This window comes from Petaurus breviceps, unplaced genomic scaffold (genome assembly GCF_028583685.1).
Source record: "Petaurus breviceps papuanus isolate PSGF00001 unplaced genomic scaffold, PetGlider_PUasm1.0 90654, whole genome shotgun sequence".
In the NCBI taxonomy this organism is placed as follows: domain Eukaryota; kingdom Metazoa; phylum Chordata; class Mammalia; order Diprotodontia; family Petauridae; genus Petaurus; species Petaurus breviceps.
The window spans coordinates 7,121,013-7,136,426 of NW_027187301.1; the positions used below are offsets into that span (position 1 = coordinate 7,121,013).

Consider the following 15,414-nt stretch of genomic DNA (forward strand, 5'->3'; position numbering starts at 1 on the left):
TAGAGAGAGCAATTTTGATTAAAATGAGGTAAAAAACTAGATTGTAGAGAGCTAAGAAGAGAGTGAGAGGAAAGGAAGTGAAGATCCCTATTGTAGATGTTTTTCTCAAGGAGTTTAGCCAAAAAAGACAGAAAGCTGTGAGGTGACAGTGAACAGGGATGGATAGATGGATGAAGGGAAGGTCTTTTTTGAGGATGGAGGAAACATATGCATATTTGTAGACAGATGAATAATAGCCAGTAGATGAGGAGAGACTGAAGATTAGCAAGAGGGGGAAATCTGGTCAAGAAGACAGGATTGAAGAGGATTGCCTGCGCATGTAGAGAGTTTTGCTTTGCAAGGAGAAGAGGGCCACCTCTTCATGGTGAGTCAGGAATGGAGGAGGAGAAAGTGGCAGAAGGCATCTGAGTGTTGTGAGTTGAAGAGGGGAAAAGAGGGAGCTCTTGGCAAAGGGAAAAAGAAATAGATTTGGAGTTAGGGGATCTGGGATCAAATCTCAGCTCTGCCATTGACTGCTCATGCGACATTGTGCGAGTCCCCATATGCAGAATGAAGGGTGGGAATGGGAAGGAGCCTCCAGGATCCCTTCCAGTTCTAAATCCAAGACCCTACCATGATCTGTTCATCCACACACATGCATGATCGATTCTTGAATATCCATTCTTTACTTACACTGATGGATGGAAGCAGAAATACATAACTATTTTTTGTTTCCCTTTTTGGTCGGACCTATGATTCATCCATGGAGGGAGTTCTGCTGGTGCAGATCAGTATCTGTCCTCAAGCTTGCCTTTAGAGGGGTGTGTCCCGGAGCTTATCTTTAGAGGGGTGCCAGGGCCACTGAGAGGCTAGTTGACTTGCTCAAAGTCACACAACCTAAATGTGTCACAGGCGGAACTTAAATCCAGGGCATCTTGATACCTAAAAATAACAATAACAATGACAATAAGTATAATGAGAGGTAGCATTTATTTAATGCTTTAAGATTTATTTAACAACAACACTGGCAGATAAATGCCATTGTTACCCCCATTTTATAGAAGGGAAACGCAGGCAGACAGAGGTTAACTGACATGCTCAGGGTCACATAATGCATGTCTGGCACCAAATTTGAACTCAGGTCTTCATGCAGAATCCTATCCAGTGAGCTTCCTAGCTGCTTCCTAGGTCAACTCACTATCCCCTACTCTATAATGCCTCTCAATAAACTATTAATTTCCAGTTAATATATTTTTAAATTGATACAAAAATAGTCACACGTCTTAGATGCTCACAATTTTAGGTTTACCGGGCCCGGTCAAATATAGCAGAGGGCTTAAGTAAGATTAACTTAGAGGATTCATAACTAAGTGCCAAATGTCTGGTGTTAACATTTGTTGTTGTTGTTGAGTTGTTTTCAGTCAAGTCTCCCTCTTCTTGACCCCATTTAGGGTTTTCTTGGTAAAGGTACTGGAGTGGTTTGCCATTTCTTTCTCCAGTTCATTTCACAGATGAGGAAACTGAGGCAAACAGGGTGAAGTGACTTGCCCAGAGTCACACAGCTAATAAGTATCTGAGGCCAGATTTGAACTCAGGAAGATTAGTCTTTCTGGCACTTTATTCACTTTGCCACATAGTTTCCCTCTAGGCATGAAATTCAGAGTTCAATTCAGACTTGTACTCTTTCTCAGAGGATTTTGAGAATAGAGCTGGCTCTTGAATGATGGTTAAGAATTAGATGGGGAAAGAGAAAGGAAATAGGGCAAAGAAGAAGCATCATGGGAGGTGGGAGGAGCACGGTCCTGGATTAACAGGCCCTGGGTTTACATCCCAACTCTCATGATTACCACCTTTTGGACTTTGTACTCTTTGTGTTCTGCCTCCCTGGGTCTCAGTTTCCTCTTCTGTTAAATGAGGAAGTTGAACTAAACAGCCTGAGGCCATTTCCAGCTCTAGGTCTCCCCATGATTCATTCCCTCCCAGAGTAAAATGTAAGAGTAGAATGAGGGAGGTATAAAAACACAAAGCTTATAGAAGGGGCAATGACAGGTCAATTTTGACTAGAGCCTGGACTCACACAAAAGGGTAGTGGGAGACAACAGCAGTCCTTGCCTAACATAAGGACTCACTAGTCTTCTGCATGGAGGTGGTCAACCATTCACATGGTAGTTAAAAACATTAGAATGAATAAATGAATTCCCTCAGGGACCAAAATAATATAGATTAAGAGTTAGAAGTGACCTCAGAGGTTATCTAGTGAAACTCCTTCCTTTTACTGATGAGGAAACAGGCCTAGAGGAGCTAAAGACCACAGAGGTTATTACAGATAGCAGTCAGGATTTGAATCTGGGTCCTCAGACTAAAGTTCAGGGCACTCTTTTCACCATTCATCACTTCTCTAGCAGCATGATGAGGGATAGATAAAAAAATTAAAAGGCTGACAATGAATTCTGTATTCACACAAGTGTGCTAATGCACACAGACATATGGTATACATTGAGAGTCTGTGAAGCAGCTTTCAAAAGTGACTCCCTGAAGAATTTTGTCCCCAAGGGGATCCTGGCACATGAAGTATAGAAGCTAGTGCTAAATGTCTGGGAAGCAGTCAGAAGGTTCAAGTTTTTTTCTTTTTCCATTAATACTAAGAGGCATTTAGAAAGAAGACCAAATTACATTCTCCTTAGTCTTGAAACCAGAGGTTTGGTTTAAACCTCAAGAAAAAGTGTTATGGTTGGAGGTGGTCGGGAGAGGGTGAATGACTGGTCTTGAAATCTGAAGTTGAACTCTCCTCCTGGGAGGCAGTAGATCTTTTCTTCTTTTCCCATATCACCATGGCACAGCTGTATAGATCTTTATAAAGCAGTAAATTGAATCCATAGGTACTCATAATTATATGGGTGATAGCCTATGGAATAACAACTAGCCAAAGTCAAAATGGTTGCTGTCTATAATCAATTTCATTCTCTCTTCAGGAATGGGTACAGAAGCTTGGTCAAAAGACCTGAAAAGTAAAGACTTTAGATTATTATGTTTAGATGGAAACAAGAAGGAAGTGACAGAAGCACCAGAATGTCACCTGGCTAAGGCACCAAACCATGCTGTGATCTCACGGAGAGATAAGGCAGATTTCGTTCGCCAGGTGCTATTGGATCAACAGGTTTGTATAATTCAGGGCCCGCCATCCCTTTTCCTTACCTAATTGAACTTGAATCATTTCCTAGGGTCCAGAACTCAGTCACTTAATTTTGCTTCTGTTGTGTTTGTCCTTTGTTATTGAAGAGGACCATGACCTCAGGGAGATGGTGACATGACTTGCAGTTGACTCTCACTCTCACTCTCAGGAGTGAGGGAGGCCTGTGCAAGTTCACCAGCCTCACTTTCTCCTCCAGAGCCATCTGGGTCCAGTGACCAGATATTCATCAGGATGACTGGAGATGACCCAGGATGCAAAATCTTGCTTCTACTTAAATCAGAAAGCAGGCATTTGTTGTAGTCCTATGTTAAGGCTATTGTTCTGTCATGAATCTCTATGTAGAAAGAAAGGAGGGACATATAGGAACTCTGTGACCCTCTGTGTATGAATTTTCTAACTCAAGAACAGAGGGGTATGAAGTTTTTCAATCTGTGTTCCTTCTTGAGCTGGTTGGGAGATTTTGGGAAGGTTACCTGTACTCACCCTATTTCACTTTGTTCTTTCCTTTGTAGAGGTGAGAACAATGGTGCATGTAACTGGCTTGTTAGATGGCGTGGGTACAGGTTGTGATAAATAGATTTGGTTTCATACTTGATGATCTACTTTTTAAAATGAAAATGAAAATAGCCAGAAATAGCACTGGTAGAACTTAACACAGCACTGGGCACTGTGAAAAACACATTGTCTCTGCATTCAAGATGTCACAAGAATAACAAAGTAAATGAGCATACCAGGGAAGATCTTCACTTGTATATTGGTGCAACAGGTAGCTGTGGCTTAATTGTGTGATTGGAGGATCCTGAAAACCCCTCTGCTCTTCCACTTGGAATGCACACTGCCCCAGATTCTACTAATTATTCCTTTAGATAAAGGTATATTATCTCTAGGAAAGTCATTTTAAATTTCCCTTCAGTAGGATAATACATTAAGTAGAAATCCCTCAGCATTTGGGAAGACAGTAGCTACCTGTCGAAACAAGACTCTAAGGAGAACAGATAGAGGACAAAGAAGTTTTGATGAGTGGTAGAGATGGTGTTGGTCATATTTGGAAGGGAGAATGTTGACAAGGTAAAAAGAAAGACACCAGAGGTCAATTTGTATTGCTTTGAAGCTTCTTTTAAGGCTAATACTGAGCAAACCATTTCCCCCCCATTTCTCCATGGATGCTTATTGATAACTTGTCTGTCTTTTTAACCCAGAACCAGTATGGAACTTATGGGACTGATCGAGAAAGTTTTTCCATCCTCCCCAAAACCAAAAACCTCCTGTTCAAGGACAACACTGAGTGCTTGGCGAAACTCCCAGATGGTATCACCTATGAAAAATTCTTAGGACAAGAGTATGTCATAGCTGTTGGCTCTCTCAAGAAATGCTCAATTTCCTGTAAGTAGAAGGAAACCTTGTGGGGAAACAGGGAGCAAGCAACCAAATGGATTCCTTAGGAACACAGGAATCAGAGTCTGACAAATATTGAGAACCTGTTCCTGTTGTGGGTCCAGCACTGTCCAAGGTGCTGAAGAAGAGACAAAAAGTAATTGGATAGTGCTCAACTTCTGTCTTTCTCTAATAAACGGCCATGTAGGGGAGTGTCTGGTGACTGCAGGAACTTCCCTCCAGCTTCTTATTGGCTCTTTTCTTCCCTCTTCACCCTTAGGTTGGTCCTAGATATGATCTGTGGCAACAGGGTTAGTGGCAAAGAGGAGGGTAGAAGAGAATAACTTCAAGCATTTATTAAACACCTATAATTATATGCCAGTTCTTTCCTAAGAGCTATGGATACAAAGAAGGCCAGAAACCAACTAGAAAAATCCATCTCCTTACTCATCAGAAACCTTGGGCCCATCCAAGATCTCACTCCTTAGCTTCTTCTACTGCCCTTCCCTGCAAAAGTACAAAAGAGAGAGTCTGAGAATGGCTTTACTTTAAAATTCAGATGACTCTCCTCAAAGAACTACCATTTGTACCTAAATGTGAGACTCCTTCCTTGTAGAAAAAAAGCAGTCTAGGTTATGCAGTGGACAGATTGCTGAGCAACTCAGGAAGAGCTGAGTTCAAATCTGACCTCAAGCATTTACTAGCTGTATGACCATGGGCAATTAGTTTAACCTGTCTGACTCAATATTCTCAACAAGGGACCATATTAACATCTCCCTCCCAGGGTTGTTGTGAGGATCAAATGAGATAACATTTGTAAAGGGCCTGGTACATAGTAGCCAGTTAATAAATGCTTGTCCCCTTCCCTCAGTAGGAAAAAAGAAAAGGCAGAAGAGAGGATGAGCAAAAGAGGGAAACTTCCTCTTCTCTTCTGCTCCTCTCTTCACCACTTTTGTCAACAGGAAAATATAATAATCCTTAGAAAATTTCAAAAAACCTATGTGCCACAATATAGTAGACCAGGGAAAGAAAGGAAGTTTGATTCTGAAGAGAAAGGAAAGTGTATTCGCTTGTCTTTGGGGCCCCCAAGAGAAAAAGGGATATTTGCCAAGAAAGTCCAATGGACATGGGAAGAAGTATCCCTGCAAGTTTCCACTAGCAGGAAGTTCTGGAACCCCATAGCCTTTGCATCCCCAACTCTTCCCAGGCCCTCTACAACCTTTGCTCAGGCTGGAATCACTGACCCTGGCTCACAGGAGGCAGCTCCAGGGCCCCGGAGCTTGAAGAGAGCTCTGCACAAAGCAAAAGCTGGACTAGATGTCCTTTCTGGCTCCCATCCAGCTCTAAAAATGTGTGTGTGTGTGTGTGTGTGTGTGTGTGTGTGTGTGTGTGTGTGAATGTACGCATATGTGTCCATGAGTATGTGTGAGAGGGTGTGTATGTGTATATTAGAGAATGTGTGTGTGTGAGAAAGAGAGAGAGATAGAGATAGAGATAGAGAGAGAGAGAGAGAGAGAGAGAGAGAGAGAGAGAGAGAGAGAGAGAGAGAGAGAGAAAGAGAGAGAGAGAAGGAGAGAGAGTATGTGTGCATGTGACAGCAGAATAAATAAGGAACACACAGGAAGATATCAGAATAGAAAACTGTTTAACAGCCATTTGGAAGTCTCTGCTTTCATGGTGTGTGAGGTTGGATAAGGGGATATGGGGAAAGGTAGGATTGTGTGGCCATGGCAGATACCTTATCCCATTAAGAGATTAGTGAGGGAGAATTTTTTCCAGACTCTCTCTTCCTTGACTATAATTTCTCATATTCTGCTATTTTCCATGTTGCAGGAGGGTGGGAGCAGAATCATTGTTAGCAAATAGCTGGCAGAGTCTGAATAACTGTCTGTCCCATTCTTTCCCCACAGCTCTCCTGCCTATCTGTGAATTCCACAAATTCTAGAAAGCCAGGAAGGTGAGATACCCTCCCACGAGGGACTAGCTGCCAGATCGCCGTACTGCTTTTTGCTGCTCTCTTTCCTGATCGCCGAGTATGGTGGGGACCTCCTTCTCACTTCCTTTTAATGGATGATCCTAGAGGGGAATAAAGTCTTCATCCTTCACACTTCCCTGCTGTCATCTGAACAATAAATAAAGTGGAAGAATGTGAATGATTCAGTGTCTTCATTTTAATCTTCCTTCACACCTCATGGTTTTTCCTATGTCTAGACTGTTCTGCCATATTGCAATTGCATTTTTATTTCAGACTAGACATGTGATTTCATTGGTACAAGAATTCTCACTGAGGAAACTAATTTTACCATTGGAGACCAGCTCCTGTTCAGTCAGCTACAGTTTTTAAAAAAATATATAGATTTATTTATTTTTAGTGTTTGGCATTCACTTTTCAGCCACAGTCTTAAGAATGACCCAGAGACACTGAGAGCTTGAATTGCTCAGGGTTATCTAGCAAAGAGCAAAATTAAAACTAGTTCTTTTAGGCTGAGGTCAACTTTTATTCACTGTACCTTCCTGTTCTCTGCAACACCAGATCTGGAATGAAATATTCTTTACAGCTAGATCCCTCCTTAAGTTTCTGTGTTTTTTTAAATTAATTTATTTATTTTTAATTTTCAGCATTCATTTCCACAATATTTTGACTTACTTTTCTCCCCGTTTTTCCCCTACCCCTACCCCAAAATAGCAAGCCCCTTCCCCCAATATCTTCTCTCTAATATCCTCCCCCATTACCCCCCTAATTTTCTAGTAGGGCAAGATGGATTTCTATACCTCAGTGCCTGTATATCTTATTTCCCAGTTGCATGTAAAACAAAACAAAAACCCAATTTTAAAAAAAAATTGTTTTTAAAACTTTTTCTAGATTTTTCCCTTCTCTCCTCACCCACCCCCACTGGGAATATAAACAATTCAATATAGATTGTACATGTGTAGTTACCGAAATAATTTCCATAGTAGTTATATTGTGAAAGACTAACTATATTTCCCTCCATCCTATCCCACCCCCCACTTATTCTATTTTCTCCATTGACCCTATACCTTTTCAAAAATGTTTGCTTCTAACTACCTTCTCTCCCATTCTGCCCTCCCTTCTATCATCCCCCTTCTTATCCCCTACCCTCTTGTTTTCCTGTAGGATAAGATACCCAATTGAATGTGTATGTTATTCCCTCCTTAAGTCAAATTCAATGAGAATAAGGTCCCATTCCTTTTCTCCTTCCTGCTCTTCCCCTCCATAGTAACAGTTTTCTCTTGCCTCTTTTATATGAGATACTTTACCCTAATCTATTTCTCCCTTTCTCCTTCTCCCAATAAATTCCTCTCTCACCTCTTATTTTTATTTTTTAGATATCATCCCTTCATATTCAACTCATCCTGTGCCCTCTGTCTATGTATACATGAACACACATATGCCCACACTCACATACACCCTCCTATACATATATTTCCTTCAACTGTCCTCATACTGAGAAGTCTTATGAGTTACAACTATAATTTTTCCATGTAGGAATGTAAATAGTTCAACTTAAATGAGTTCCTTATGATTTCTTTTTCCAGTTTACCTTCTCATGCTTCTCTTGCTTATTGTATTTTAAAGTCAAATTTTCTGTTCAGCTCTGGTTTTTTCATCAAGAATGCTTGAAAATCCTCTATTTCATTGAATGACCATATTTTCTCCTGTAGCATTATACTCAGTTTTGCTGGGTAGGTGATTCTCGGTTTTAGTCCTAGCTCCTTTGACCTCCGGAATATCATATTCCGAGCCTTTCAATCCCTTAATATAGAAGCTGCTAGGTCTTGTGTTATCCTGATTGTGTTTCCACAATACTCAAATTGTTTCCTCCTGGCTGCTTGCAGTATTTTCTCCTTGACCTGGGAACTCTGGAATTTGGCTATAATATTCCTAGGCATCTTCTTTTTGGGATCTTTTTCAAGAGGTTATTGGTGAATTCTTTCCATTTCTATTTTGCCCTTTGTTTATAGAATATCAGGGTAATTTTGCTTGCTAATTTCTTGAAAGATGGTATCTAGGCTCTTTTTTTGATCATGGCTTTCAGGTAGTCCAATAGTTTCTAAATTATCTCTCCTGGATCTATTTTCCAGGTCAGTGGTTTTTCCAGTGAGATATTTCACATTGCCTTCTAATTTTTTCATTTATTTGGATCTGTTTAATAGTCTTGATTTCTCATAAATTCATTAGCTCCCATTTGCTCTACTCTAATTTTGAAGGAGTGATTCTCTTCAGTGAGTTTTTGAAATTCCTTTTCCATCTGGCAAATTCGCCTTTTTAAGGCATTCTTCTCCTCATTGTCTTTTTGAGCCTCTTTTGCCATTTGAGTTAGTCTACTTTTTAAGGTGTTATTTTCTTTGGTGTATTTTTGTGTCTCCTTTAGCAGGCTGTTGACTCTCTTTTCAGGATTTTCTTGCATCATTCTCATTTCTCTTCCCAATTTTTCCTCATTTCTCTTACTTGATTTTCAAAATCCTTCTTGAGCTCCTCCATGATCTGTGACCAATTAATTTTTTTCTTGGAAGCTTTTGGTGCAGGAGTTCTGACTTCGTTGTCTTCCTCCTGCTCCATACCTTGATCCTTTTTGTCCCCCAAAATGATTCTGTGATCTCTTTGTGCTTCCTCATCTTGCCAGCCAATTACTTGACTTTTGAGCTCTTTGCCATGGTAAAACTCTGCTTCTAGAATGGAGAGAGTTTTGTCCTAAATTGCTGGGATTTCCACAGCTGCTGGAGCTATTAGGAGATTGCCCTCTCTACAGCCCCCACAAGCTCTGGCACACTGGCCACACACCCCAGGACCACCACCCAAGACCATGATCCAGATCCAAGCAGGTTAAAGCAAGAGTGATTACTTTCTGAATGGTCACTTGGTCCCCCTATCATCTGCAGGCCAGGAGCTCCTGAAGCAGCCATGCACCACAGCCACTGCACCTCCATCACTTCTCACCCTGGGAGCAGGGGCCTACACTCTTCCTTCCCCCTCCCTAGGGGCCCCCCCACCATTCCAACAGAGTTCCACAATGACCTTTTACTTTGTTGTTGGTGTTTATGGGCTGAGAAGTCTGGAAACCGCCACAGCTGCTGGTGATTTACTCTCCTGAAATCTGCTCTGGACCTCAGCTGGTTGGGGCCGCCCTGGGGCCAGAACCTCATGGCTCACAGTGAGCTGGGCGCTGAACACAGTCCCCTGTGAGCCATGAGGTTCTGGCCCCCAAAGGACCGTGTTTGGCTCCCAGTGCACTGCGATAGACCTTTCCTGTCAGCCTGGCAGTCTGCCTTCTCTTCTGCAAGCCTTTTTCTCAGACAATAAAGCTTTGTAATCTGTGGTCATACTCTGTTTAATTTCAAGTCCCTTTATGGACCTAAGCCTCTTTTGTTAATGCCTCATACCCCCCATTTTTTCTTATCACACTCAGTGCTCAAATACTACAATGTTTGTATGATTTCATTTATTTGGAAATTCCTTCCAATGATCCAGGTCACAATTCATCTATTCCTTCCTACCCATCCTGTGTGACCCTTGTCCATGTCCTTTCATAATTTTGCCACAGGGCTTCCACCAAAGGGACTTTGAGGCCATCTGCCCTTTCTCCTGACGTCAAGGGAGGCTTTCAGTGGAGTACTTTGGCACATGTCATCTCCTTCCCTTGACACATGAACAGCCCATCTTCATCTTTTTTTCACGATATATTTTTGATGACTTTTTAAAATAACATTTGGAAATTTTGAGACCCATCCCTCAGCTAGATCCTTCCAAGTCACTGCTTAGATTTGAGGTCTTTGTTCTGGGGGAAAGAATCTCTTCTGTATGTGTATGCAAGGGGACTATTTATCCCCTTCTTGTTGTTGTTAAAATGGGAATGGGGGAGGTAAGAGGATGGGAAGTCAAATTAAAGCCCAGAAATTTAACATTAAATAAAAATCGTTGGCAACATAAATGAGCACTGCAAAAGATTAAAAAAGGCAGAAAACCTTAGCCCCCTAGGTAGCTGGGATGTTTATCTGTTCCAAGATAGGACTGAAGAAGGACCTTGTTAATGTGATTCCATGTTTCTAGGAATAAGTTCAAAGGAATCTGAGAAACATAAACAAAAATGACCAACTAATTCTATATAAAAAGAGTAAGAAAAGAGCATTGTACATGAAACCTTGAATTTCCATTACATACAGGTTTTAAAAAAAAACATTAAAAAAGACATTCAATTTCCATATATTTTGGTAAGATTTCCATTTCATGTATATTTTAGAAAGATTCTTTAGTCCAAGACACTAGGTCAACAATGCTGGACACCCTTACATTATTAGGGAACTGTTCAAAATTGGTATGATGGACAAATGGGCCAAGAACCGCAGGTGATACACTGGGGACAGAAAATATTTAATTGTAGGGAAAGTGTAGTGTTGGGGGTGTGTGTGTGTGTGTGTGTGTGTGTGTGTGTGTGTGTGAAGTTGATTAGAATACAAATAATCAAGCGATTTCCCACTTAGATGATGAAATTACAGAAAGTAAGGAATAGATAATACACAATAAGTTCTTAACTGCTAAGTTCTTTAAGTGGTTGTCTGCATTTTTACCTATGTATGAGTTGTGAATATCTTCAGTCAAATTTGGTGGGATTAGTAGGCAGTTTAGCTACTGACTGGATGAAGGATTAGTTTTGCCCCTGGTGGCCCTTTGAAAGGAAAGAGACGCTATAGTGAGTGATGAAAGTGGGAGATAGCTCTGAGAGGTGTGAGTTTTGGTGGAAGAGAAGAGAGGCAACCTATGAAAAAAGAGCCCAGCTCCTGAGAGGGCATTGATACTCAATTCTGGGAGTGGGGTGAGGGGATTTCTTTCTTCTTCCCTTCCCCACAGGCCAAGGCCATTTACAACACAACCGTGTACCTGGTAGAAGATGCAGAACCTATCAGTAAGAGGGCCAGTGAGTCAAAGTAAGAGACGACTCTGAGAAATACGAGCTCAGAGTAAAAAGATATTTGTTTAATTAATTATTCTGCTCACTTTGTTACTTTCTCTTCCATCTGAACTATTCTGTTTCTTAGAGAATTCACCATTTTATTTAGCCTCCATCTAATGCTCAATTAAACAAATATTTATTAAATGCCTTCTACCTGAAATGACAAAAACGAAATGGTCCCTGCACTCACTGGATTCTAATAGTTGGGCAAAACATACAGCTAAGTAAGTTTAGAATAAGAAAAAGCAAGGACTGTGAAAGTATTAAAAAGTACGGATGGGGAGGAAGGGAGGGAAGCCTTCAACAAGGAGATGATACCAGGATTAAGCCTTGAAAGAAGACAAGGATTCTGAGAGGTGGGGATCAGAAGGGAATATATTCCAGCCATAGATTATGCCTGTAAAAATGCACAGGGGTGAAGATGTAGTATAAATGCAACCTTGGCTTCAAGTATAGACCATTTGTATAGAACTCTCTTCATTGACAGAATTGCCTGTGTGAGGGGTTAAGTTAGTGCAGGAGCTTGAGAGGAAAGAAACATGCTTCCTCATTCCAGAGAGAATACATATGGCTTCATACTCTCTTTGAGGAGAAATCCAGAGGTAAAGAGACTAGACTCTAGAGGGAAGCCATGTAGGTGAAAGCCAGGACCTTAGTATATCCCTGATTTCTGGCTTGGTTCCCTAGAGACTTTGAAGAATTCCCCTTTGGGTGAAATAAGAGTCTCTTGGATGAATTGAGATAATTCCTTCCCACTGGGAGAGATTGTTAACGTTGTGTATTGGTTGGTATGTTTTAATCCATATAGCTTCTATGATTTTTGCTTACTGTCTGCTTGGATAAATGAGTTTACTCACTATTCACTTACTATGATGGTCTTTTGCATAACTAGCTTTTGGTCAGGAGGGAATTAAGTCTTCAAATATAAGCCTGAGGCATCCATTTCTCTTTAAAAGATAGTGTCGCAGTGAAATTCAACAAAAGTAGACTGAGGCATGTAATCTCTGAGCAATATAACATTTTATTAACAAGGAGCAAATATGAAAATAGTATGCACCTAATGAATGCCTCAGTGAGCCAAAAGACCAGGAATCGAAGATGTAATTCATTCTTATAAGCATAGGTTAAAGAACAGAACAGAAACTATATAATTGGTTATGGGTTTGGCAACATCATGGGAGTGAGGAATCATGGTTGATACATTAAGGGAAGGGTGTTTACACACACATGTGGGACCCAGACAACCCCTCTTTGTCTTAGAGGAACTGCTCTGTGGACTGATGCGATCCAGCTACATTCCGAACCATTGATTTATGGATCAGGGAAGTAGATTAACTGGTGCCTGGGAAAGAGATAAGATCATCTTTTAATTGGACTTAAGATGGGGTCAGGTCAGTTTGTATGATCTCAAGGACAGCAAACAGTTATCATGGGAATTCTCAGGAGCTGGAATTATGAGGGATAAGAAATTTCCTTGCCACAGAGTAATTTACAGGTGGCGCTGAGATAATTCCTTAAGAATTAAAAGTGGTTATGAGGGCCTTGAATTTCTAAACATAGTTCAGAGTTTTCCTCTAATTAGCAATGTTTGTGGGAAAACTTAAATCTTTGCATCTAACTTAAGAGAGGGAGACTGAACATTTAAACTCACAAGTTTCTACGTTCAAAGACAGAGAAAAGGAGTAGGCTTATTACATAGAATACAGAATCTGACTACAGAATAGAATCACTTACAGATTAAACTATAACATTAAATTCAGATTCAATAATTAATTTTCACAAAAGTAACCAGGAAATCAGATTGAACTTTGCTGGGCTCTCCTTCCCAGCTCCAGCCTTGGCTTACCTCATTCCTAGTCTTCGGATGTCTCCGGCTTCTTGTCTCCAAGAAGAACTTACCCTCACAGAACACCCAAGAACACGGAGGTTGCCAAGCAAGGCTGCTCTTTATTCAGATACATCTTAACAGTGTGGCCATCAGAACAAAGCAGAGCGGAACCGTGGGACAGAGAGAGCGTGACAAAGAGAGAGAGAGAGAGAGAGAGAGAGAGAGAGAGAGGGGGGGGGGGGAGCCTCCCCTTGCTTTTTCCCTAATATCCTTATCATTCTTCTTTCTATCACATGCCATGTGGGAGCCAATCGTGCAGGGCAAAGGAGTATGTGTTAAGAGGAGTCCGTGTTGATAAGGCACGCTCAATGCTACGTCGGCCTTTCCCAACCTGGCAAAGTCGGCTCCCACGGCCCTGTGCTCAATGCCATGTCAGCCCTTTCGGCCCGGCAGTGTCGGCATCCACATCTCCAAGCTTCTGCCCCTCAGAGGTCACGTGCACCCCCTCCAACATCTTATGACTGCCTCAGTGTCTCTCACACTCGCGGCTCTATCAGAACTTCAAAAACATAATTTTGCTTGGGTTAGCAACATTTGAGGGGGGCAGATGTCTAGTCTAGTATCCCCTCTCTGAATAGAAGAGAGTGACCAACATCATGGTCTTTTCTCCTCTTCCTCTCTAGTGGGGAATCAAAGTCTATTTTAGGGAATAATGGGCAACATTACCAAGATACCTATCAAAGCTTCCCCACACATACCTTTGGATAAACTGATAGAGTTTGGGGGACAGTTAATTCAATTTGGCCAGAATGTAAAACTTGTGATATGAAGATAGAATAATAAGTGGGAACCTAACTGTGTAGGACCTTAAATACTAAGCCATGGAATATGACAACATGATATGACACATTTATTAAATACCTATTATGTATCAGGAACTGTGTTAAGTGCTGACAACACAAAAAAAGAAAGTGAAAAAGACTTCTATGAACTGATGCAAAGTGAAGTGAGCAGAATCAGGAGAACATTATACATGGTAGTAGCAGTACTGTGCAATGATCAGCTATAAATGACTTAGCTCTTCTCAGCAATACAGTGATCCAAGACAATTTCAAAGACTCATGATGGAAAATGCTCTCTACCTCCAGGGAAAAAACTGATGGAGTCTGAATGCAAATCGAAGCATACTATTTTCACTTAATTTTTTTCATGTTTTTTTTCTTTTAGTCTGTTTCTTCTATCACAACATGATTAATATGGAAATATGTTTTATATGATTGTATGTATATTTCAAATTGCTTACCATTTTAAAGAGGGGGAGGTGAGGGAGAAAAAAAATTTGGAATTCAATTTTAAAAAGTGAATTTTAAAAAATTATCTTTACATGTAATTGAAAAAAACTATTAAAAAAGGAAAAAAATAAAAGCAATCTGCTTTCAAAGTATTTAAAATATAATGAGGGAGGAAAACACACAAGTGGAAGTTAAAAATGGAGGAAGGAGACTGAGAGTATATGGCCATGTGTTTGAGTTGAAGCCAATTAGAGTTGAACGAAGGTGTCGGCAGGTGGGAAATGAAGACTTAGCTGGGCTTCTTGGTCCTTTTTAAAAGGGGCTTTGGGAGGCATATTTACTCCTCCCTTTAGCCCTCCAATAAGATAGGCAGAGACAACTGAGGGTACTGAGGGTACTGATCGGTGTGAGGATGAAAGCTAAAGTAATCTCCATAATGGTACATTTCCTGGTGATGAGATTTTCCTGATGGTAGAGTGAAAACCAAGCAGTCAGCTGGTGGTAAATAAATTTGCATTTTATATTAGGCAATGGGCAACCATGGAAGTTTTTAATCAAGAAACACCAGGGTAAGGAAGATTATTTTGGTAGTAGAACAGAGGTTGGATTAGGGATGGGGAGAAATTTAAAGCAAGGAAACTGAGATGGTAGTTATTATAATAGTCTAGAAAAAAAGTGATGAATGTCTGAACTAGAATTGATGACTATGTACATGGAATAGAAGAGGTGCAAAAGATATTGTGGAGGTGGAAGAAGAAGAATTTGGACACTGATTAA

General features: G+C 40.7%; 1 protein-coding gene across 1 annotated transcript in view; it reads left to right on the forward strand.

Annotated features, from left to right (window-relative positions):
• LTF (lactotransferrin) overlaps positions 1 to 6,693 on the forward strand; it is a 44,483-nt gene extending 37,790 nt beyond the window's left edge. Inside the window, exons 15-17 of the mRNA XM_069065039.1 lie at positions 2,952 to 3,136; positions 4,372 to 4,555; positions 6,457 to 6,693. Coding sequence (XP_068921140.1) covers positions 2,952 to 3,136; positions 4,372 to 4,555; positions 6,457 to 6,491 — 404 coding nt within the window. The 3' untranslated portion in view covers positions 6,492 to 6,693. The remainder of the gene's footprint in view (positions 1 to 2,951; positions 3,137 to 4,371; positions 4,556 to 6,456) is intronic.
• Positions 6,694 to 15,414: the final 8,721 nt, after the last annotated feature.